General features: G+C 42.6%; 1 protein-coding gene across 1 annotated transcript in view; it reads left to right on the plus strand.

Moving 5' to 3' along the window:
- The first annotated feature begins 5,421 nt into the window (after positions 1–5,421).
- Positions 5,422–25,518, plus strand: part of HSD17B3 (hydroxysteroid 17-beta dehydrogenase 3) — a 42,548-nt gene continuing 22,451 nt past the window's right edge. The window contains exons 1-2 of the mRNA XM_004440830.3: positions 5,422–5,575; positions 8,018–8,064. Coding sequence (XP_004440887.1) covers positions 5,422–5,575; positions 8,018–8,064 — 201 coding nt within the window. The remainder of the gene's footprint in view (positions 5,576–8,017; positions 8,065–25,518) is intronic.

The following is a 25,518-nucleotide window of genomic DNA, read 5'->3' on the forward strand; positions in this document are numbered from 1 at the left end:
TCTGCAGTTTCTCAGAGGCTCCCCAGCAGGATAGAGGCTCAGTCACCCACTGCAGTGACCAGTTCAATGACACATCATGTCTTTCTGTCTTTCCTTTTTCAATCTCCCGGTCCCAACCCAACTCCTGCTCCTTGGAGTCACTTCCCCAAATAATTATCTTCACAAGGTCCTCATAGGAACTCAGGCAAAGTCAGTCATGCTATCTGTGCTGGTCTTTCCTTTTAGATTCTGTCTCCCAAAATTATTTATATGAATATAAAATATATATATTTATATATATATAAAATTATCCATAATCTCTTCTCTTCTTCATAGCTCCTTCAAGTTGGGAGGACTCAGTCATCGGGTTATCCTGGTTTCTCTACCAAGGATCTCTTACACTACTCTTCCAGCAACTATTTGGCTCCAGCTTGGCCAGCCGATCATTACTGTTTCTGTATATGTAAGCAAAACCCGGGAATCACATCACTTGTGACAGAAATTTTCTTTGATCCACAGTGTTTACATTGCCTCCTCTATAGCTGGTGGAGACAAGATCTTAAATTTTTTTCAAGTTGGAAAACTGTCATTTGGAGGGTTGCAATGAACTTCTGTATTTTAGAGTGTAGACTGTCCTTTTAATTCGGGAAGCAACATTTTGATGAGCCTTTTAGTAACACTAATGAACTTACCACTCCCGCCCCATTATATATATGTATATATATATTGGTCAGTGGGCATGGGATATGGGTATATCCCATATATACATATATATATACACTGCTCCAGATAAAGACCAATTGTGATCTATACCATATATATACGCATACATAAGTACACACATGCAAATGCTTCAGACTGAGATGTTAAATATTCTGTTTGGGCATATAAATTGAGTATAACTAGCAGAATTATTGACCTGCAACATTAGATTTTTTTTTCCCCTAAATCTAGATTTAAGCTGTTTTATAACTAAATGTTTTTTTTTTTTAAAGATTTTATTTATTTATTTTTTCCCCCCAAAACCCCAGTAGATAGTTGTATGTCATAGCTGCACATCCTTCTAGTTGCTGTATGTGGGACGCGGCCTCAGCATGGCCGGAGAAGCGGTGCGTCGGTGCGCGCCCGGGATCCGAACCCCGGCCGCCAGCAGCGGAGCACGCGCACTTAACCGCTAAGCCACGGGGCCGGCCCTAACTAAATGTTTTTATTTGCCTTTGGGAAGAAGCAGAAAGACGACAGACTGGAGAAGTAGCAAGATGACGCAGAGTGACCAGCAGAAGTGGAGCGTTGTCCCTGAGCCAGAGACTAGAGAATTGCCCAGCTGGAGTGGGAGGATTCGGGGAACAGTTTCCTGAATGGTTCCCAAAAGTTACTTGAGGAGGAAAACCTAATAAAATACTGAACTCCTTGATGACAGTAGAATGGAGACTTAAGACTATTGTTATTTGGGCATTAATAACTTCTGAAGGCTGGAGCAGATGGGGACATCTTAATTACCCACGATTCTCAACACTCCTGCACATCTGTCTCCTCAACCCCTTTTTTAAAAGTTTAATTTATTTAAACTAAAAAACCCCACAAAAACAGTTCACCCATTTTTCCTATCCCCACCCCGCTCTAGTAACCACCAATCTGCTCTCTGTATCTATGAACTTGTTTTTTTTTTACATATATATAGATAGATAGATAGATTCCACATATAAGAGATCATACGGTCAGTATTTGTCTTTCTCTGTCTGACTTATTTCACTTCACATAATGCCCTCAAGGTCTGTCTTATTCACATTGTTACTGTTTAAGTTCTTATAACTGCTTTTGAACTACAATGGCCAAGGTCTTTTTTTTGCAACAGAGGCCGGTGGCCCACTAAACCTAAAGTCTTTACTACCTGGCCCCTTAAAGAAAGTTTGCTGAACCCTGCTCTAAACCTAATAGTTTAGAAGAAATATAGGGGACAGAGGAACACGTTAAGTGACACCATGGAGATACAATCAGCAAAATTCAAAATGTGGAAAACTCTGTAAGATAAACAACTTAATTTCATCAACAAATAAATGCTAGTAAAAAAAAATTTAAGGGGCCAGCTTGGTGGCACAAGCAGTTAAGTGCACGCACTCCGCTGCGGCAGCCCGGGGTTCGCCGGTTCAGATCCTGGGCACGCACCGACGTACTGCTTGGCAAGCCATGCTGTGGCGGCATCCCATATAAAGTGGAGGAAGATGGGCATGTATGTCAGCCCAGGGCCAGTCTTCCTCAGCAAAAAAAGAGGAGGATTGGCAGATGTTAGCACAGGGCTGATCTCCTCACAAAAAAAAAAAAAAAAAATTTAAGAGATATATCAACTTAATGCAATGTGTAGTCCTTTAAGAAAAATGATGATTCAAAAGTCAACTTAAAAATATGTACGTGACACTCAGGGAAATTTAAATACTGACTGAATATTTGATGGCATTAAAGAATAACTATTAATTGTTAAGTTGCAATAACAGCATTGTTTTTATGTTATTCTTTTAAAGCGTCCTTGCTGTTATGGGGTGGGGCAGTATAGAAAGCGGGTATATACAAAGTAACAATGGACATGAAATGATAGTTAATTTCATCATTATAGTTACCTATAACATATGGGTAAATGGGTGTTCATTAAATTAGTCTTTTTACTTTTGTATGTTTTTGATATTTTTCTTTTTTTTTGTGAGGAAGATCAGCCCTGAGCTAACATCCATGCCAATCCTCCTCTTTTTGCTGAGGAAGACTGGCCCTGAGCTAACATCTGTGCCCGTCTTCCTCTGCTTTTTATGTGGGACACCACCACAGCATGGCCTGACAAGCGGTGCATCGGTGCGGGCCCGGGATCTGAACCAAGGCCGCCAGTAGCGGAGCACATGCACTTAACCACTACGCCATGGGGCTGGCGCCTTGATATTTTTTTAACTATAAATCTTTATAAGTGCAAGAATTTTGGAGAAATTATAAAAATTTATCAAGAGACGTTAAGAAGACCTAAAAGGAGGGTCTGGCCCGGTGGTGTAGTGGTTAAGTTCATGAGCTCTGCTTCGGCAGCCTGGGGTTCGTGAGTTTGGATCCCAGGTGTGGACGTATGCACTGCTTATCAAGCCATGCTGTGGCGGTGTCCCATATAAAGTAGAGGAGGATGGGCACGGATGTTAGCCCAGGGCCAATCTTCCTCAGCAAAATAGAGGAGGATTGGCAACAGATGTTAGCTCAGGGCTGATCTTCCTCACACACACACAAAAAGAGACCAAAAGGAGAGATAGGCTTTATAAGTTGAAAGACTTGATATTATAAAAATAAATGTCAATTCTTCCCAAATTGAACCCTAATAAGGCTCACCCTAGTGAGTTCAGCAGCAGCCCCCACTGGAAGCTTTCTGGCAAGTTTTGTCAGCCTCTGTGTAGGGCTTTCCTGCTCCACGCAGCAGTTCCATGCTGACCAGCTTTATCCTCCTGACCGCGAACAGCTCTGTCTCAGGACCATCCAGAGAACTTCTTCACCACCTAGTTGGCTGCAGCCACACTCTCTCCAGTGAGGTCTGCATCCCAGCCTTGGGTCCAGGGCCTCCCTTCCAAGTTAGTTTGTTCCTTAGATTCTCTCCTTCAGCCCTTGGGTATTCTTTTGAGTTCTCTTTTATGTCCTTTTAGTGACTAATTCCCTATAGATAGTTAATAATTTGTTATATTGAATAGTCCCTGTTCAAATTGCTGTGTGGCTGGTGTCTCCTGAGTGGACCTGACTGATATACTAGTAACATTGAAGTTGTGTGTGTATACCACGTGTGACCCCCCCAATCATGGTGTGTGTGTGTGTGTGAGAGAGAGAGGAACTTGCACATGTGTGTCAAAGTAGAAATACAAGAATATCCATAGGAGTGTTGTTCAGCATCATCTACAACTGAAAGCAAATCCAATTGTCTGTCAATAGGAGACAGACTGGCTGTGGGATTTGAGAGAATGAGAGGAGTCAAGGAGATCTCCAAGGTTTTAACCTGAACAATCAAAAGATAAGAGGTGAAATTTCCTGAGGGAGGGAAGTCTGCAAGAGGAGCAGGTTCTGACATTTGGAGTAATGTGAGAAACTGGTTTTAGACATATTAAGCTTGAGATGGAGGTGTCAGGTAGGCAGTTGGATATGCAAGTCTGGATGAGCAGCTTGGGTTACCATTGAAGTTCTATATTGGGGGGTCCTCAGCATACAGCGAGTCCTTAAAGTGAGCAGATTGGGTAACGTCACCAAACAAGTGAGCGTGGATAGAAAAGAGAAGAGGGCCAAGGACTGAGCACTGGGACACTCTCCTTGGCTGAGTGCCACAGTCTCCTCACTCCTCCTGCTTTGGTTGTCATGCCCACCCCCCAACCCCACCCCTAAAAGGTCTTCTCTCAGCATCAGAGTGACCTCTACAGCAGACTCTCTGAGTCCCTTGTCCAAGCCTCTTCAGTGGCTCCCTGGCGCTCGTAGACTCAAGTTGAAACTCCTCACCAAGAGGATCTGGCTCCTCCCCACACCTCCACCCTACTTCCTTCGTTCCTTTCCTTGTGCTCTACAGACCAGTCCCTCTACTGTGTAGCACTATATATTCCTCAAACACGTGAATCTTTCTCAGTTCAGGGCATTTGAACTAGCTCTTCCCTCCGCCTGGAGGGGGAACCTCATCTTTGCAGGGTTGGCTCCTCTTTTCATTCAAATTTGAGCTCACAATGCTGCCTCTTCACAGAATTCCTTCCTGAACACCCTCTCTAAAGTGTTCGCGCACTGGTCGCTCTAACAGGCTGCTAGGGCCCTTTTTCGCGGCACCGATGGCTGACATTACCTTATTTATTTGCGTGTTGTCTCTCTGCTACTAGACTCTCAGCTCCCCCTGCAGTGACCTTGGTTACTATTTAGATTTCAGAATTTTGAGACACCTTTAACGACATGGGAGCACCTTGGGCTTTTGAAACTCTGGAGAAGAGGATGCAGAAATTTACTTGTTTACTATTATATATTCCCAGTGCCTGGGACAGCCATGTCCCCTGGTAGGCAGTCAATAAATATTTGTTGAATAAATAAATGAATGACTTACAGGATTTTGCATCCTTTTTAGCTTCCAAATTCAGGGAGAGAACTCTGGGCTGCCATTTTTTCTTTGTCCAGGCTTTCTCTCTAGGCTTTCTCTCTCTTCACGTCCACCTTTTACTTCTTCACCAGCTCCCCTGGAGGCACAAAAGCCCAGCAGTGTGATAAAGATATTAGAAAGAATACTTGGTTCAAAGCCTGTGAATCAGCGTGTTGTGTAAAGAAGTTACTTTAATCTAAATGCCTTGATAGAGTGGAATCACCCGACGACTCCAGAAGGTGACTGACACACCCCCAGAGCAACCACGCCCTGGGAGGCCTGTGGAGGGCCCAGGCGAGGTCTGAAACAGCATCTGCCGTGGTGCCATCATGGGGGAGGTTCTGGAACAGTTCTTCATTTTTGTAGGGCTGCTGGTGTGCCTTGTCTACCTGGTGAAGTGTGTGAGATTCTCCAAATGTATTTTCCTGCGCTTCTGGAAAGTTTTGCCAAGATCTTTCTTGAAATCAATGGGACAGTGGGCAGGTAAAGAAAGATTTCCATCTCTTGTTTTTTGTTGCTTCTGCCTGTTATTATTTATGTCTCAAAAGATATATTGCATCTTTTCCCTTTGAGCACGAAGATGTGATTCCCGTGGGTGATTTTAATCTAGGGGCTAGAAAGCATGAGTGACATTAGAATTGTCTAAACAACAAGATGGGGACCTGAGGAGAGGGACTCAGGCAGAATGCTGCTCAGTTCTTGCCTATGTGCTTTCCCCTCTCATCCTCACTGGCTGGGTTTTCTTCTTTTGTAGTTCCTGATGATAGAAATAACAAATGCTACAGCAATTTCTACATCCTCTTCTCCAGATTTTCAAAAGCCTAGAGTGCTTCCATTTTGTCAAAGGGTGTTTCAAAATTCTGAAATACAAATAATTTTAATTCACTTTATTAAAAAAAAATTCTTCAAGCCCTTTCATGAAGTGAGGGTATTACAAAATCAAGGCAAAAGATCTCTCTGGAGATGCATTTTCAAGATGGTTAGATATGGAAGCTGGTCTGGTTTCTGTCCCAAGGACAGTAGGTTAATTGCTGCCTCTCAATGGAATTTATCTCCTGGAACCACCACGTGGAATTTCAGCCCCATGACCGGGTTTAAGGTGAAGGGCATAAGGCTATGGTTTCAGCATCTCCTTGAATGAAGTCCTAAGGTTACATTTCCAGGTTAGGCACCAAGAAATCCAATGACTTTAAAAAAAAAAAAAAAAAGAATTTAAGCAGCTTTAGAAATACTATGCCAGGTTAAATAGGAGAGATTGTAAACAATCTTATAGGGCTGCCAGATAAAATATAAGATATTCAGTTAAATTTGAATTTCAAATAAACAAGGGATAAATTTTTTAGCATATGACATCCCAAATATTATGTGGTGCCCCTCAGAGAAGGGAAAGTCCTTCTAAGGACACACATTCCAAGAGAAGTTCACAGGGGGCCAGATACCAGAGCACTAGCTGACTCAAATTAAAAAACATAACCTTAAGCTGTCTTTTGAGTCAATATTGAATAGACTCAGTATCACCAGCAAGAGTAAAATGTCTTTGGGCATAGTCAGATCTCAGGTAGGTAATACATTTCAAGGTGGGCAGTGGGGCAAGAAGAAAATCCAGTTACTAGAGACTAAAATTTTAAACTCCCCACAGCTCTGTGGTTGATTTCCTAATTATGTCACTGGTATATCTTTATAGACTCGTGGCTCCAAAGTCGACAGCCTGGGTTCACATCTTGTCGACAATCCTGTTGACTTTTAGCAGTATGACCTTGATCGAATTAAGGACTTTCTCTCCCTTGGCTTCCTCATCTATAAACTAAAGAAAATGATGGCCCCTACCTCACAGGCTTGTTTTGAGCATTAAATGAGGTGATGCATCAGAAACATTGGAACACTGCGTGGCAGACAGACACCAGCCTTTACTGATGTTGTTGTCTTAACTAGATAGCACAGGCCCGTGTTGGGTGACTTTGAAGATCCCTGTAAGGGAGGGAAGGGGAGGCGGAAGATGACCCTGAGCATAGTACCTCTACCAAGAGGAACGGGGAATATGCACGGATTCACTTAGAGTTACCCAAATAAACAGACAAAATCATAAGGATTAAAATGAGGGTGCTCTTCCCAGTGTGCTGCTTGGAGCTTGTACAGCTCGGCTTGCTCTCTCTCTCTCTCAAGTGAGCTAAATGTGTACATAACTCTTGTTCACACTTTTGGAAAGCGTACAGTTGTTGGTGCAAAGGTAAATTGCAGACATGTATATATTGAATTGTAGTGCATTTTGAAATTGTGACGTTTATATGAATGAGGTTTATCCTAGAGGTCAGTCATTAAATAAGTATATATATAATGTTGGATGTGAAAGGACTAGAAGGCCTATATGAGTGTTATATATTAATCAGTAGATCTACTGAGTACAAATTCTTCAGGCCCCTGCATTCTGTGTTTTCCTCTTTGTTAAGTTCCCTGTCTTCTCTGGTTTTGACGGCTGCTTCCTGTGGGGGTGCGGATGAGAAGCCAGGAGAACTGGACTTTCAGGAGGAACCTTGAAATGTCCTTGCAGTGACAACGGCTGTGTGGGTGGAGAGATAATAGGGTACACTGCTTGCCCTTCATGAATGAAGGCTGAGAAATGTCTACATCCTTACGGGGTCTGAATGAAATGTTCTCTGGCTGAGGTTCTTTATTTCATTTTGGAGCGTGCTTTCCACGGCCTCACCAACCTCCCCCACACCCCCAAAAAACTTCATTTCGAATGTTTAGCGAGGGGAGTCAAGGGCTGGAGACTTCACCGTCTAATGGAGTGGGGCCGGAGTGCAGAAGGGCGCTGCTCTGGAATATTAAGTGTCTAGAGAGCAGGCCTGTGAAAAAATGTAGCCAATGAGAAAGGGGACTCTAAAGATTAATTCTCTCCTTTAAAGCCATTTCTGCCTTTTGCAGTGATCACTGGAGCAGGAGCCGGGATTGGGAAAGCTTATTCATTTGAGGTAAGATGTGTTCTTGAAGACTCTCTCCTCCTCTTGTATTGAACGCATCAGAGTCACATGACACCCCAAACACTAATTTTCTGATTATAAAAGCAATACACATTCATTTATGAAGGAAAATATTTTCTATAAAAAAGGAAATTTAAAAATCATAATGTCATCCTCTGGACACGTTTTTAAAAAAATACAATGACATCAGTTGCAGTATCTTCCCTTAGGAGTTCTTTCAGGAATTGATGGCGACATCTGTATTCTCTAGTGTGATTGTTCCACAAGCGTTTATATACTTAAACACAATTAAAACAAAATTATAAACTACTTTCCTTTTGTTGATCTTTTACATTATAGCTAGAGCATGTATTGATTTTTAAAAAATTATTTGTGTAGGCAGGGCATATTATCTATGACTTTCATTTCGAGAAGATTAATGGCATTACAAAATAGTGTATAAAGAGAAGATCTGAAAGGGCCGAGAGTCATTGGAATATAACTGGGGTCTTTGACTATTTCCTTCCAGGCTTCCTGTTTCTCTACAGATACGTAGATAGATAGACAGACAGACAGACAGACAGACGGGAAGTTACACTTTTTAAATAATGCATTTCTAGTATATATAGTTTTGTATACTATTATTATTATCACATATTTCACATTTTCATTAGTGAAGTATTGTTTCCTTAAATTCCTATATATTTTGTTTCTTCCTCATACCTATTACACTGACCTCTAAAACCAATACAATAGCAGAAATAAAAAGAATCCTAGAAATTATGAGGATGGCTGTGAAAAAAATCAATAACACCTTAAAAATATAATGAAAAGCACTTGCATTACGAAAACTACACTCAACAGCAGCATGGTACCCGTGTGTTCTCTTGTCTCTGAAGGCCTGCATCCTGATAGACACCAAGCCATCCTGTGAAGTGGACAGTGCAATGCGTATTGGAGGCACTTGGAATAAACTTTTGGGATGTTAGCAAACCTAAACCACATCAGTTAAAAAGCTCCCAGTGCTGGTCTTTCGGGTCTGCCCCCATCCTCTATCCTCTGGTGAAAATTTCTTTGGTGCTGACATTCTGCTTCAACTCTGTGTTCTTGAGCTAAAGAGCTCTTCTTTGCTCTTAACCTCATTTGTGTATAGCAGCTTTCTGATGGTCAGCAGTGCCCAGCACTCACTAGATCTGTGGTCACAGTTGAGTGGGGAGGGTGGGGAAACCACTCAGCAACCACTGTCCAAAGCCTTGTGTCTTCCATACCCCCAAATCAGAAGAAAAGCTTCTCTAGCTATTTGCATTAAAACCATATCACCTTTTATGTAACTATTTCCTACCTCAGAGCAGGTTTCAGGAAAGGGCCCAAACCCTCATCCAAAAGATCCATGGCCTTACCTCTCAGTTCTCTGGATTGCCGAGAAATTCAGGTTGTTTCTTTATGATTTTCCAGATTCTTTCCTCAAATTCATGCTGACCTGACCTACTTGAGGTCCCCTTGATATCTTAAGACTTAGACACTTTTTACTTAGAGGAGACCCATGTGGAAACTCTCCTTAGCCGTTTGTTTCTTTACTGTTTTCAAAAGCAATGGCCTGGGGGTCAGGAGCTGTGGGTCCACTCCTCGCTCTAAGACTCACTGTCTGGAGATTATGGACGAGTCACATGTCCTTTCTGGGCTTTTGGGTCTTTACCAGCAAAAAGATACCTCCCAAGAGCCTTCAAGTTCTAAATTCTGTTTCTGTTCTAGACTAATTCCTGTTTTGTTCTTCTCCTTGTAGAATCTTTTTCCTCATTTCCTTTTGTTCTTTTCTAAGGCTGTGTTAAACAATATTCTAGGCTCCCTACCTCTTCTTCATGCAGGCTTTTCCGCCTTCCGGAGGGCCCGTTCTTGTCTCCCTGCTAACCGCTGCTCCAAGGAGAGCACTTCGGAGTTTGGGATGCTGTGGACTGGAATGGTTAAGAGCTCGAGGTTGAGGATTGATCAGAGGTTCGTGTGCTCACTGCAGAGTTCCCACATCAATGAACTGGAGGTGACGGTAACCCCACCCGGGCTTTTGTAAAGGTTAATGGGATGAGGCAGGCAAAATGCTTTGCAGAGAGTAAGCTCCCCAAGGTTAGCCACTATTATTATAGGATGTTTAAATTGTGTTTACTTTCCCATATGTAGCTTTTTTTTTCAGTAGGAAAATGTACTGTACTTACCCATATTTATACTCTTTCCAGTGTTCTTTCTTCCTCCCTGATGTTCCAAGATTCTTTCTTTTGTTATTTTCTTTCTGTTTAGAGGATTTCCTTTAGCTATTCTTTTAGGGTAGGTCTGCTGGTGACAAATTCTCTTTGTTTTCCTTCATCAGAGAATGTCTTGACTTCCCCTTCTTTCCTGCGGGATAGATTTACAGTTGACAGTTCTTTTCTTTCAGCACTTGAAACATATTGCGCCATGTCCTTCTGGCCTCCATGGTTCCTGATGAGTCTGATGTCATTCAGTCATTTTTCCCGATAGGTAAGTTGTTGTCTCTCTCACTGCTTTCAAGATTTTTTTCTTTGTCTTTAGTTTTCAGAAGTTTATTTATGATGTGGTGTGGATTTGCTGTGGATTTCTTTGGGTTTATCTTGTTCAAGTTTCACTCAGCTTCTTGAATCTGTAGGCTTATGTCTTTTCACAAATTTGGAAATTTTTAGTTCATTATTTCTTTGAATGCTTTTACTGCCCAGCTCTCTTCTCTTCTTCTGGGATTCCAATGACACAGATGTTAGATCTTTCTTATAGTCCAATGGGTCTCTGAGATGGTGCTCATTTTTTTCCATGTATTTTTTTCTCTGTTGTTTAGATCGAGTAATTTCTATTGTTTTATCTTTAAGTTCACTGATTCTTTCCTTGGTCCCCTCCATTCTGCTGTTGAGCCCATCCATTGAGTTTTTAATTTTGGTTATTGTATTTTCCATTTTTCAAATGGAAAAATTCCATTTGGTTCTTTATATCTTTTATTTATTTGCTGAAACTTTCTTTTTTTCCATTTGTTTTATTGGTGTTTGTAATTGCTCATTGAAGCATTTTTATAATGGTTGCTTTAAAATCCTAGTCAGATAATTCTAACATCTATGTCATCTTAGTGTTGGCATCTGTTGATTGTGTTAATCTTACTCAAATTGAGTTCTTCCTGGTTCTTGGTGTGATGAGTGATTTTTGATTGAATCTTGACATTTTTGGTTTTATGTTATGGGACTGTGGATCTTATTTAAATCTTTGTTTTAGGTCTGTTTTGCATCAGTAGGGGGAGGAGGAGGGTGCCAACTTGTTCCTACCAGGTGAGGGAAAAGCCTAGGTTTTCTACTTGGCCTTCCTTGGGGGGTGCTGCCTACTTGTTACTGCTGGGTAGGAGAGGGGGCGTTCTGGATCTCCACTAGACCCCTCTGGATAGGAGGGACAGGGGTGCCTCCTTACTGCTCCCCACAAGGCCTCCAATGGTACTTGGAAGAAGGGGCCTCACTACTGCTGGGATGATGGCGAAAGTCCTGACTGTCCCTTAGGCCTCCTCTGTTATCATCCCAGGAGGTGGGAGGTGGGGGAGGGGTGGGGGTGCCTTGGTACTGCCAGGCGGATGTGAAAGTTCAAGTCTCTGCTAACGTGGGGGTGGTGGCAGGGATGAAAGTCCCAGCACCCTGCTTGGCCTCCTCTGATGCCAGCCTGGCAAGGCTTGGGGCCCTGTGACAGCAGCCTCACCAGGGTGGAAACCTCAGCTCTCCAATCAGCCTTTGTGGGCAGGGGTGGAGTGGACCATAGATTTTTTTTAGCCTGGAGTAAAGCAGTTACCGTCCAAAGTTTTCCTCCTTGCTAGGTTGCCCCTTTTCTGGTCCTTTGGTTAGAGAGAGCAGACTTTTGCTGGTCTGCACCTATTGGTCTTTCTGAATTGCCAGCTTCTCCGGCAATGAGTCTGGGATCTATGAGGCAAAGAGAAAACCCAGGAAACTCACCCTTGTTCTGTTCCTTGGGTCTTGAGGCCCCTAGCTGATCTTCCTCTCACTACTTTTTGGAGTCTTCTTACGTATATTTTATGTATTACGTCCAGGCTGTGCATTTTAGTTGCATTTCATGATAGGAATAGGGAAAAGTACTTTCACTCCATCTTTCTGGAAGCCTATTCTACATTGCATTTTAACCTAATCTGTATTTATATTTAGAGTGGCAAGAGAGCCTTCACCTTTCATTAAAGGATTTCAAGCATCACTGGAAGAAGGTGGGAAAAAATTGTGGGGAGGGATGGGCTGGAGGAGGAAGGACAAGAGTGGGCCGGCCCTTCTGCACCTCTGAAGCCACTGCTCCACCCTGTCTTTCACACAATTTCCACTCCTTTGACACCTGAACTCAAGCCCTTTCTGTTATTCACTGCCACACAGAGGAAGCCCTGTTTTCCTTGCCTTCCCACCACCTGTTATGGATTAGCGGCCACAAGCACTTTCCTTGACCCAGGCCCTAACACCCAGTAGAAGGGGCAGGCCCATTCATCACAGCTGCAGCCGTTCTTCTTGAGGATGGTGCCGGCAGTGAATTCTAGGAAAGGGCGTGTTTCTGTGGCTTAACTCCCTGAAAAGAGGGGCAGGAAAGCCCATGTATGGATCTTGTCAGCCTGGACATTCTGGAAATAAGATTGAACCCTTCTCAAGTGGACAGAGGGAACAATGCCGGCCCAGACAACCAAGCGTTCTCCACGTCCTCTTCCTGGCCCAGACCACTTCACATGGAATCTTTAAAATGTCTATGGCTCTTGAGAGAAATGGCACAATTAGGGAGAGGCTGCAAGCCCACCAGGCAGAGAGCATCCTCTGTGCTGAAAATGCAAATTGTTTTCCATTTAATGGACAATCTCCCCTTTAGGAGGCTGATGAAGTGAATTGTGAGACAAAGGTGCTTAATTCTTTAGCTGTCTTTTTTTTTTTTTTTTTTGAGGAAGATCAGCCCTGAGCTAACATCCATGCCAATCCTCCTCTTTTTGCTGAGGAAGACTGGCCCTTGGGCTAACATCCGTGCCCATCTTCCTCCACTTTATATGGGATGCTGCCACAGCATGGCCTGACAAGCAGTGTGTCGGTGCATGCCCAGGATGGAACCTGGGCCGCCAGCAGTGGAACGCGTGCACTTAACCGCTATGCCACTGGGCGGGCCCCTCTTTAGCTCTCCTTTTGATGGTTCCAAGACTCAAGATGAGGGCTGGAGGTCGGGGTGGGGAAATTTCCACGTGGAGAAAGAGAGAGAAGACTCCAGGGTATCACTGGCAGGATCAGCCTTGAGATGGGCCAGTCCTTGGATTTTTATTTTTTATCTTTCTATTTATTTTTAAACAGACTTTATTTTTCAGAACAGTTTTAGGTTGAGCACAAAATTGAGCAGAAGGTACAGAGATTTCCCATATGCATCCTGCCCTCCCCACAGGCACAGCCTCCTCCACTGTCAATATCCCCCCCAGTGCATCTGTCAGGATGATGAGCCTGCACTGACATGTCATCACTGACCACAGTCCACAGTGCCCAGCTGGGGTCACTCTCCTGGGTTCCGTTTTTCTGTGGTGGTCATTTCTCAGAGGAAAGCGTGAGGTGGGCACAGCTAAAGATGCGTTTCTTTTAGTGAACCTGCTTCCCACATTCCCCTCCTCCGCTCAGCCTGCCAGGACCCACCTTTCCCCAGGGTCAGTCAAGATCAACATGAAAGTCTTTGAGAGATTGTCTGTGGCTTGTTTTCCTTTTAAATCAGAGCTGTATTCCAGCCAAACCGTCAGTGAATAACTTTCTTTGTGTGTCATGTTTAAATACACTAGGAAATCCACTGTTTACAACAGATGCAGAGTGTCTCCCCTTATGATCTCTTTTTATATGTCTGGATATTGATTGGTCATCTTTTTATAAAGTGAAACCTCATTGTACAGATTCCAGGCCAGGGGTGGGACTTGTAATAATACTTTATGGCTGAAGATCACCTGCTAGAGTGAATAGTTTACTAAGATACATCAGCATACATCAGCATACATAATATGATATGCATGTGAATTAGTTAGTTTTTTATTTTAAATAGCTTCTTGAGATATAATTCATGTACATGTACAATTCAATGATTTTTGGTAAATTAACCAAGTTGTTCAACATTGTAGGGGAGGAGGAACTATTCCTCTATCCTCTAGGTTCTTCTGGCCTGTCTAAGAATTAAATTGACATGAGACGGAATAACAGGAGAAAAATCAAACAAATTTAGTAACATGTGTACATGGGAGAAACCCAGGAAAACCGAATAACTTGCCAAATGGCCCTCCGGACCCCCTCTCTGCCCTGCTTTGCCCTGCTCTGTGCCCTGGGAGGCTGCCCTGCCCTAAAGGGCTTGTCTGGCCTCTAGTTTCAGCTGGGTTTGGCCAGTGTTACCTGGCAACAGGTAAGAGGGAGAGTGAGGTTGGGTTATGGTCTTGATGTCCCCATGTGGGTCACGGAGGGCTGGCTGTGTCTGCTGAAGGTTGCAGCTGTCGGGGCCCTCCACACAGCTGCTCCCTCCATTTCTGGTAACTGCATTCCCCAACCCATTCAGGCCCCGTGACAACAGCTTTGCTCTTACCAGCCCCAGGGTATCGTGGTTTCTCTACACTCTACCCACACTTTGTAAATCTTCCTTTTCTGAAACTCTCTTCAAGGTACTCAGTTTGGTGTGCTATTTGATTTTGCCAGGACGCTGGCTAAATCTAGGTTTTAGTTAATTTTGAAAGATGCTGAATCAGAGTTCATCAACATCTATGCCCCAGCTAACTTGACTTCATTAGAGGGTTTGCCCCTTAGCCTGAGGGATGTTATGAATAATTTTCCTGAGGAAGTGCAGTTCAAGACCTGTGAATTGGCTGGAAATCCTGCCAGGCTCTCCCACCTTGTGTGAACGAAGCTGTAATAATCCCCACGAGGCAGCAGGTAGTATTCTTGGCCTGGCACTGATTTGGTTCTGTGTCCTGCCACTTAGTGGAGGGTTCTGTCACCTGACCCAGCTTGAAGATTAACTGCCTCCTGCCCTCAGGACAGTGTCATATCTACCTGAGAAGAGCCTTCATGCAAGCCCTCACAGAGTGCCTAAGGACGGAGAGCTGAGACTCCACTGAGCTGCAGGAACGGGTTCATGACTGTCCTGATGCCCTCTTACCAACAAATGTTTCTGTGTGGTGGGATTTGGTCTGAGGCTTGCTTGCATTTTGCAAAATGCATCTGCTGGCTGGGTTGTGGGAGAGGAGATATGTAGCCCAAATCTGCCTCTAATTACTGGAGGCTACAAGAAAAACCCAATAATTATGAACAACCAAATAGGCTTAGGTCAGATCAAGACATCCAATTTACTGCCTCCCAGGGCCCTGGGCATTCAAGGTTACTGGTCAGCTCTGCCCAGTCATAGGCAGGGTCCTAGGGAGAGTGTGCAACTGCTCTGGCCCCTACAAAAAACAGCCCAACTAGACCCCAGCAGGGCCATTCCCTCTGGCCTCCCAGCTCACCCTGGCCCTAGCTAAGCCCCACACAGCACCCACCCACTCCACACACATCCCCTGCTCCCTTTTAAAAAGTACTATCATCTAATTTTCATGTACTTATTTTATTCTCCTTTAACTTTTTTTTTTTTAAAGATTTTATTTATTTTATTTTTTCCCCCCAAAGCCCCAGTGGATAGTTGTATGTCGTAGCTGCACATCCTTCTAGTTGCTGTATGTGGGACTCGGCCTCAGGATGAACGGAGAAGCGGTGCCTCGATGCGCACCCGGGATCCGAACCCGGGCCGCCAGCATCGCAGCGCGCGCACTTAACCACCAAGCCACAGGGCCGGCCCTCTCCTTTAACTTTTTAAAAATTAAACTTCTTATTTTGAGAAAATTGTAGATTCATGTGTGGTTGTAAGAAATAATACGGAGACCCGTGTACCCTTTACCCAATTCCTCCCATGGTGACATCTTGCAGAGCTCTCGTCCAATATCACATTTAGGGTATTGGTCGAGAGAGGACAGTTCCTAGTTGCATCACTACAAGGATCCCTCGGGTTGCCCCCCGCTCCCTCCTTAACCCCTGGCAACCACTGATCTGGTCCCCATTTCTATAATTTTGTCATTTCAAGAATGTTATATCAATGGAGTCATCGCTATGTGACCGTTTTGGATTGGTTTTTTCACTCAGGAAAATTCCCTAGAGAGTCATCCAGTCATCGTATCAATAGTTTGTTCCTTCTCAGTGCTGAGTAGAATTTCAAGGTACGACGTTCCACAGGCTGTCTAACCACGCATTTATGGAAGGACCTCTAGGTTGTTTCCAGTTTCTGGCGATACAAATAAAGCTGCTGTAAACATTTGTGTATAAGAATTTGCATCATCATAAGCCCTGATTTTTCTGGGATAAATGCTCAGGAGTACACTTGCTGGGTGGTATGATAATTGCATGTTTAGTCTTTTAAGAAACTGCCAGGCTGTTTTCCAGAGTGGCTATACCATTCCCACCAGCAGTGTATGAGTGATCCATTTTCTCCACATCCTCGCCAGCATTTGGTGTTGTCACTATTTTTTTTTTGACACCCCTCCCCCTAACCTCAGTCACTAATTTTTTTTTTTTTGGTGAGGAAGATTAGCCCAGAGCTAACATCTGTTGCCATTCCTCCTCTTTTTGCTGAGAAAGATTGGCCCTGGGCTAACATTTGTGCCCATCTTCCTCTACTTTATATGTGGGATGCCTGCCACAGCACGGCTTGGTAAGTGGTGCCTAGGTCTGCGCCCGGGATCCAAACCTATGAACCCCGGACTGCCGAAGCAGAGCACATGAATTTAACCACCAGTATTTTTTATTTTAGTCATTCTGATAGCTGTGTAGTGATATCTCATTGTGGTTTTAATTTGCATTTCTCTTATGGCTAATCATGATTATATATATATATTTTTTAATACAAAGAGGTATAAAAAAGAAAAGAGCAAAAAGGCCATCATCTCTTTGCCCAGATAATTCCTGTTAAAGATAAAAGTAAATCAGGCATAAAATTATAAATTTTAAGCAGTACAGAAAGACACCATAAGAGAAATAAAGGCCTCTCTCCACCCCTGCCCTTACCTTATCCCTCTCTGTAAAGGTCACCAGTGTTAAAAATGTCTTGAGATTCCTTCCAGAAAAGGTAAAGAAAAACCATGGCTGTATCGATACTCATGTGTGTGTGGATCTCCATAGTATGGTGAAGATTGGCTGTAGTAACAGAGAGGCCCAATGACAATCCAGAGACTTTCCTGGTTGGTGGGTGGCTCTGCCCAGGTTCCTTCTGTCTTGTTTCTCATCTGTCACATGGGCCTTTGCTCTCCTCTTCCAGGTTGGAGCTGGGCCATGAGCAAGTCTGTGTCCTAATCTTCCACTGGACAGAACTCAGTCCTGTGGCCAAACCCAGTGCAAGGAGGGCTGGGAGTGTCATCTAGGCACGTGCCCAGGAAGAAGAGGGCACAGATTTTGGTGGCTCACCAGCAATCTCCATCAGAATTTACACCTGTAAGTTTAGTTTTTCCCACTTAAGCACAAATGGGATCCTACTTTATACAACCATAAACCCTGTTCTAAACGTTGCTCTGTTTGTTTAGTAATATAGTATAGAGGTCTTGCTACTGCAAAGGCATACAGATGGCCTGCACTCTCTTGACTGGTTTCAGGGTGTTCCATCCCAGGGATGTATCATGTCTCTTTTATTGGCCTCTTTGGGATGGGCACCAAGGTTGATTTTTGTTTTTGTTTTTACAAATAATGTTTCAAAGCACATCCTTGAACATACACTTATGCACATCCAAGTGCACATCCCTGTCAGTAAGATTGCTGGCTCAATGGGTACGTGCATTTAAATACTGGATACCATTGCCAAATTGTTCTCTGTATGACTGAACCAATTTTGACCTATCCCATATTATTATAAATTTTAATATTTTTATAAAGTATATGTTTAATATATATTTGAATATTATAAATTTTACTTTTTGTCCCTCTGAATGTATGTAAACATGTATTCTTGGCTCTTAATGCCCAGAGAATGCTAGAGGCGAAATATATGACTAAAGATGTCTGCTTTCACTCGTCCACCTCTGGCAGCGCTAGTGCCACCCCCGACGTCTGGGAAGGCGTGGAGGCAGCACTGCTCCCGGCTCCAGTGTGGCCGACAAGCACAGTCAGAATTCTTCTCCAGACTGCTCCTGGCAGCTACAGGGAATGGCACAGAGTTGGCCCTTGGACTAAAATCACTCGGCTAGCTCTGTGTCAGACCAACCTAAGAAAAATAACTGCCTTGCCCTATTCTTGAATATCCTCACACATTTCATTGGCAATATATGATGGTGCCTTATGCCATTTCAGCAAGGAAATTCTTCTTCCTAACGTCTAAATTACCCCAGTCGAAATTACTCCAGCTGCTCTGTCAGCTTATTCTCTTTCATCTTGCCTTAAATGGAAACAGCAGCGTTTAATTATTTTTATGTTTAAATTTATTTTATGTTTTCTGTGTGGCTTGACTTCAACCCTATAATTTCTGATCTAGGCTTTGAATATCCTAGGTTCATTGTAGCATGCCATAGCTGTGTGTGTGTGTGTGTGTGTGCGCGCGCGTGTGTGTGCGAGTGAGAGAGAGGAGGGAGGGAGAGAGGGAAGAAATGTCTCAAACAACAATATCTATAATGCATAGGTGTGGTTATAAAAAATAATAATAAAATGAGTACTGTGTCCGTTATCACCTAGCTTAAGAACTAGACCATCACCCATGTCCTTGAGACCTGCCCTACAGGCACATGTGCCAGGCCTTAATGTTTCTCTCCCTCACCCCGGAAGATGCAAGCACTATCACGCGCAGCGTGTTAATAATTTCCTTACTTAAAACAAAGTCCTAGTACATGTGCGTGTACCCTGAACAACACATTGCTTGCGTTGCTTGTTTTGAACTTAATGTCAATTTAATCCTGTGTCTTCTGTAATCTACTTCTTATTGCTCAATACTATGCTTTTGAAGTTCCTCCACGCTGCTGTCTGGAACACGGTTCACCCATTTGCAGTACTGTGTAGTATTTCATTGTGGAACTATATCCCAGTTGACTTATCCTTTCCTCTGCTGACCAATATTTAGGCAGTTTTCACTTGTGCAACTGTGAACGCAGACGATGTGAACGCATTGTCCCTGTCCCCTGGACAGCTTGTGCAGGAGGAGAGGACGTGACCCAGAGCAGAATTGCCAGGTCATAGTGGATGCATAGTCACGTTATAGGTGAAGCCGGCTGGTCTCCAAAGTTTTGATGTCAAGGTTATACCTCCCTCACAAAGTGAATAAGGGAATTTTACCTCTTTTTCTTCTTTGAGAAAGATTGTGCAATTTTGGAATGATTGGCTTTTTTGAGTGTTTGATAGAATTTATCCATAAAGCCACCTGTGGCTAGAGTTTCCTTTGTGGGACAATTTAAACTACTCATTTATTTCATTATCATCATCACCTTATTATTATTATCATTACTATTTTTTAGCAGTTATATAACTATTTGGGTTTTTAATTTTTTTCTTGAATCAGTTTTGGTAATTTATATTTTTCTAGAAATATATCCATTTCACCTAAACTTTCAAATTTTTTGGCAGAAAGTTCTGTAACATTTTCTTACTAGGTTTTAAAAACATAAGCAGGAAATGAGTTTATTCCAAGGCTATTATCTAGTTCCCAAAACCACTGGGAAGACTCAAAAGCCATGTTTAGAAAATGAGCAGAAATATCGAGAGGCTAGGCAGTTGGGGACACAGCCGGGTCACCCTTCGGAGCAAGGTGGGGTGTTTACATCCATCCCCTCCGCTTACTCTCTTCTTTTTGGAACTCCTGTTACTCAGATGTTGGATAATATTATTTCCAAAACTCCTATTATTCAGATCCTGAAATCATCCTCTGTCTCTTTTTTCTCATAATTTCTATTTCTTTGTCTCTTTTCTTTCCTTTCTGCAAAAGGATTTCATCATTTTTATCCTCCAACTCTTCCACTGAATTTTTCATTTTTTGATATTTTCTTTTTAAATTTCAAGTTTCTAAAAAAATTAAAAGCGAAAACTTTTTAAAGAAATTAAAAATTGTTTACATTTCTGAGAGCTCTTTTGTGCTCTCTTGTTTGCACCTTTTTAGAGCAACCTGTTCTTTTCAAAGATATAGCAGCTTCTTTTAACTCTCTGAGAATATTTCATTTTCTTGTTTTGAAAGAATGTTTTCTCCTTCCAAGTTGCTCTTTTCCCTGTTTGGTTCTCTGTCTTTCATGTTAGCTGCTTGCCACACGCATTCTTTGCTTGCCTGTCCAGGTTTCAGAGCTGGATTAGAGAACGAAGACTCTGCCCGAACGCTCTGAGCGCTGGGTGGAGGTCGTCGGGCGGTCTCGGTCAGAGGGCCCCTCTGTCTGCACCTCGTGGAGCGGAGGGGACACGCACAGCTCTTAGGGCTTTGCCAACAGCTCTCACCTCGTCCTCCTTCATTAGTTTCTCCCTGCACCCAGCTCTGGGGCTGGCAGTGCCTGAGATTTTGGTAGGATAAACTTTGTCAGTTCTTAGCTTATCCCATTGCTGGTTTAGGACCTGGGATCCTGCCCATCCACTTTATAGAAACCAAAAATTTGGGGCTGCTCTTATCTCTTGTCATCTTCTCTGTGGATTTATGCTTTCCTAGAAAAAAATCACCTTCCTATGGTTTTAATGGGATTTCAGGAGGCAGCAAAATTAACTATATGTGTTCACTCTCCTCTCTTAATCCTTTTCTATATTTAAAATCTCAACTACATGTCTAATTATGCCCACCTTTTCATTCCTAATATTGTTTATCATTTATTTGTGCCTTGTCTCTTTTTCTTGATTAATTTTGCTGCAGATTTGTTGGCTTTATGTTTTTCAAAGAGCCAACTTTTAAAAGAAGGTAATCTGCAATTGTTCAGTGTTTATACACAGCCATTAGATCAAGTATATTATTACGTGGTTTAAATAGTCTGTATCCTTGCCAAATGTTTGTGTGCTTCATCCAACAATTACTGAAAAGATAAATTAAAATCTCGCATTCTGATGGTGTATTGTTCAACTCTGCTTGCATTTCCGTGTAAAGCTGTTTTATTAGGCAATCCAGAGTTAGAATTGCTATATCTTCCTGATGAATGGAACACTTTACTAGTCTTTGTTTCCAGTAATACTTATTTGCCTTAATGCCTGTTTTGGTTGATATTAATTAAGCTGTGCCTTTCTTCTTTTGGTTGGTATTTACCTTATATATATAGTATTTTTTTCTCCTTTTAGTTTCAACCTTTCTGTGACCTTATGTTTTAGGTGTGTCTCTTGAAGATACCATAAAGCCCGATTTTAAAACTCCTCTCTGATAGTCTTCATCTCCAATACAGCATGGTAGTACGTTCACTCCTGAAATCTTGTAGACGTCAGGGTTATAGTGTAACTGTTGTGTTCATTTAGCTAAATAATTTTATCTTCAGTGTTGTAAAAGCATGATTCTCAAGCAAAGGTACATGTCAGCACCTGTCACAGTTTTATTCCACTTAGGAAGGAAGGATACAGCAGGCAGATGCAGGAGCTGGTGGACGAGCATCTGAGGAACAGGGATTTGTATAGTCAGTCAGGAAAGGAGTGCGAAACAATATTGCCAAGTTAGACAGCAGACGGGCTAACCTTCCACAGGGTAATAACCATGCCATCTCTGGGTTAGCTTCTCTCCAGACTGTAAAGTCCTAACAACTCCTGTCTCTCATCTTGCTGGCCGTGAGCTGACTGCACCTTCATCGACTGAGATTGTTGAACAAAGATTCTGTGACAGCAAAGTTACCTGACCCAAAGTGTCAGATGAGGTTAAGTAGGCTTATTAGAAAACATTCTAGGGTGATATTAATACAAAAAAAAAGCAAGCAATCATCATTTTGCCTGTATCTAAGTTTGGGATGAAATTTTCTTTAATGATTTAACATTAAAACATAAAATTCTTTGTCAGAATGTGTGCAATTATGGCTTATTCATTGATAAGGTTAGAGATAATCTTAGCTAAAAAATAAACTAGAATGGCTAAAAGCAGCTGTAAAATAAGCATCTATAGACAAGAAAATTAAGTAGTAGCATGGGTATTGTAAAACTTAAAATTGGTATAATTAACTTATAAAATAGCAAATGGTAGGCAGAAGATGCATACCATACACCCACTACAACCAAAATACAGGTCTACCCAGGCAGGCCTACTCTAAGTTTTTCCATTTTCCTCCCTTCCCCATTCCTTACCCCACTCTCTTTCTCTGCCTCCCCCTTCTCCTTCTGAATTGTTAATCAAAGACACAGAGGGTTGGGTTATTATCATCAAGCCATACGGGGTCCCTCTCTCATTTTCTTTTCTTTCACTCCCGTTCCCCATCCTCCCATACTCAACCTTTCTCACGTTTGATGTGTATCCTTTTCTTTGCGTGTATTCTTATAAAATGTTCATAGTTTCATGACAGCTTTTTATTTATGTACATGTTTTACTAATCCAGATACAGAACTGGTCTTTCTGTATTTAATTTGAGGAAAAAAATGGCTATTCTTGTTCTTGTAACTTATTTCTTAAAAAAGACACAAATTTGTCTTTGCTATGCTATAATCAAATTCAGTGCTCAATTACCCAGTATGAGGCCAAGCAATGGGGGCCTTGTGTTGAGAGGGTGGAGCCACAAGATGGAACAAGTAGGGTGGGACTAAGGTGAGGCATGCATGGAGACCACGAACCTGAGAGCGAAACCTCCTTGAATTTTGCACCCTAGGTTCTTCACTTGCCTCCTCCTAGTTCTAGCCCTGGGGGAAAATCCTAGATCCCTGAGTCACTGCATGGAGGGAGGTGGCCTGGCCTGTTGGGTCACGTGCAGAAGACGTTGTGTGAGGAAGAACAAACCTTTCTTGTATTAAGCCACAGAGATTTGGGGCCAATTTGTTATTGTAGCATGACCTATCCTACTCTGCTTACTGCAAAGAGAGAAAAATAACAAAGAAAACAGTGAATAGAAAAACGAAAATAAGATAGCAAGCGTCAGTGTAACAAATCTGCAACCTCAACAACTGCGACTTGGTTAAATTTACTGATAAATAACAGATACTCAGATGGGGCTGAAAAACATCTAATGTCTAATACAGAAGATTGAAAATAAAGAAATGGAAAAACATATACTGGGAAAATGCAAAAAAAAGGAAAAGAGTAGGAGCAATGTTAGTTATTAGACAAAATATAATTCAAGATAATAAAAGAGAAATATTCATATTGATACAATTCAGATTATTAATATTGAGCCTATTCTATTTCTGACAATATAATTTAAAAATACTAAAAGTATTACTGAGCAAAGGACTCATTCTGCTTGCCATAAGACCAGCCAATAAGTCCAGAGCCAAGTTGGTGGAATAGAAAGGGTTTATTCATGTTTGCTAGCAAAGACAGAAGAGGGAGCACTAGCATCCTCAAAGCCCATCTTCCCAGAACAAAAATCACAGAGCAGTTATATAGGGGAGTGGATGCGCAGTCTTGCACAAAGTTATTCTAGGAATGCAGTTTCTCCAGACGTCTGTCTTCAAGTGGGTGATCTCAGTTCCCAATAATGTCTCAACTTTCTTCCTCCTTGATCGATGTTCCTGTTTCCAAAAGACTGAACATGTGTTAGCAACCCCTAACTCTTGATTTTATCTAGAGTAGGAGACAAAAGACAAAAGGTTAATAATTCTTTTAGTCAGGTAAAGGTTTCTGCCTAAGTGGGTGACACCAACAAAGGTAGAAACTGATCGAAATAGAAGTGTTTGTTGAATTTAGAACCATTGTGGGAGATTCACGTGTCTCTGTCAGAAACAGAAACATACAATGTGACCAGAGCTTTAAATAAGCAGTCCTCCCAGGACTCTGGGACACACTCACAGTCATGCTGTTTCTCTTCGCCTGTTTGAGCCTGCTCCATAGCAATGGTTCTTGCTCTGCCTCTGGTCCTGTTATTTCACTGATCCCTCTTAGGTAAAACAAAGTCTTTGGTCACTTCCAGATGCCAACATGGTTTAAATTCCGTAGTTACCAGTGTCCAGTCACCTGTGATAATCAAAACACTGAGCATGAAGTAAAGTTAACTCTTTTCCTTTCCCACAGCTGGGACCTGCTTTGAGATGGTGATATGGGGGACACGACCTGGTGCCGTGGTCTATTTTCTCTCTTTCCTGGCCTAGCATTTCTCCTTTTCCTTCTTGGTAACTGAGGTGCGTGAGCCTGCCAGGGTCTGAGAGCAGGAGGCTCAGAGAGGGTGGGCAGAGAGGAGCAGGGACTCCTAGGGGTCTCATGTGCCTGGTACCCTCCTTGGTGGGCGTCTTGCTCTCTCAACTGTTTGACACTGACACTACCTCTGGGGCCCTTTTCTGGGTTCTCCATCACAGTGAGTGCCTGGCATCCTGGCCCTGGTGAATGTGCCCTCATCCTGCATTCTGCCAGCCCACTCTTCTCCAGCTTTGCTTCTGTGAGGTCTCTTTTCCTTGAGGTAATTTTTGTGGATAGAGTCTAATTCCACACCAGTTCTCTCCCACACCTGGTCCAGGGGAAACACTCAAACAAGTCTGGGTGGTGGCCTAGCCCACGGCAGCAGACAGCTCCAGCATCAGAGCACTGCTAAGCCACAACCTCTTGCTCATTAGATTTTGGGGGCCTTGGTCAAAGATAGGTCTACAGTTCAAGCGTAATGAGTAAGAAATAAAGATTTATTATGTTAAACTGCTGAGATTTCAGGGTTAATGTGTTACCATAGCATTGCCTAGTCTATAGTAACTAATTCAGGCATAAAAAAGGGGGGGAATAAAGAACAAGACAGGACCATGCATGTGAGACGTGAAATAGGATGGGATGGTCCCTTCTCTGCTGACTCAGGTGAGAGGTGGGTAGTGCCCTCCCTCACGCCGCCCTTGGGGTGGAGGGCACTGCTGGGCAGCAGGTAGAACCAAAGAAGTCCTCTCCGCAAATCCTCTTCATTGCTGCTCTATCTTGTCACATTTTTTACAGGAGTGAGAGGCCCCCGGGGCAGGCCTCAGGGAGCACTTGATCAGTTTTAGACATTATTTTGAACAAATTTTTCTTGGTTTTCTCTCTGAAATCACTTTGTGATCTGATATCTTTTGGGTCTTAGCACTTCTGTTGAGACTTCTAATTTAACATCTTATTACATAAATAAAAACAATTAAGGATATAAGAGATTTGAATATCCTCTCATACTGGTTTAACCAATATTTGGTAAGCCATATGGTAAACCTCAAGTTTAGTTTAATAGACCACAGTGTATAAAACGGGGTCCCCAGCAAAGATCAAATACACATTCCTCAAGGGTATATACGGAACATTCATTACAGTTGTCCCCTTATTAGGCTACAGAGAAAATTGTGATAAATTGCAAATAGCAAAAAACATACCATT

This window comes from Ceratotherium simum, chromosome 20 (assembly GCF_057802395.1).
Source record: "Ceratotherium simum simum isolate JZ-2026a chromosome 20, ASM5780239v1, whole genome shotgun sequence".
Taxonomy (NCBI): Eukaryota; Metazoa; Chordata; class Mammalia; order Perissodactyla; family Rhinocerotidae; genus Ceratotherium; species Ceratotherium simum.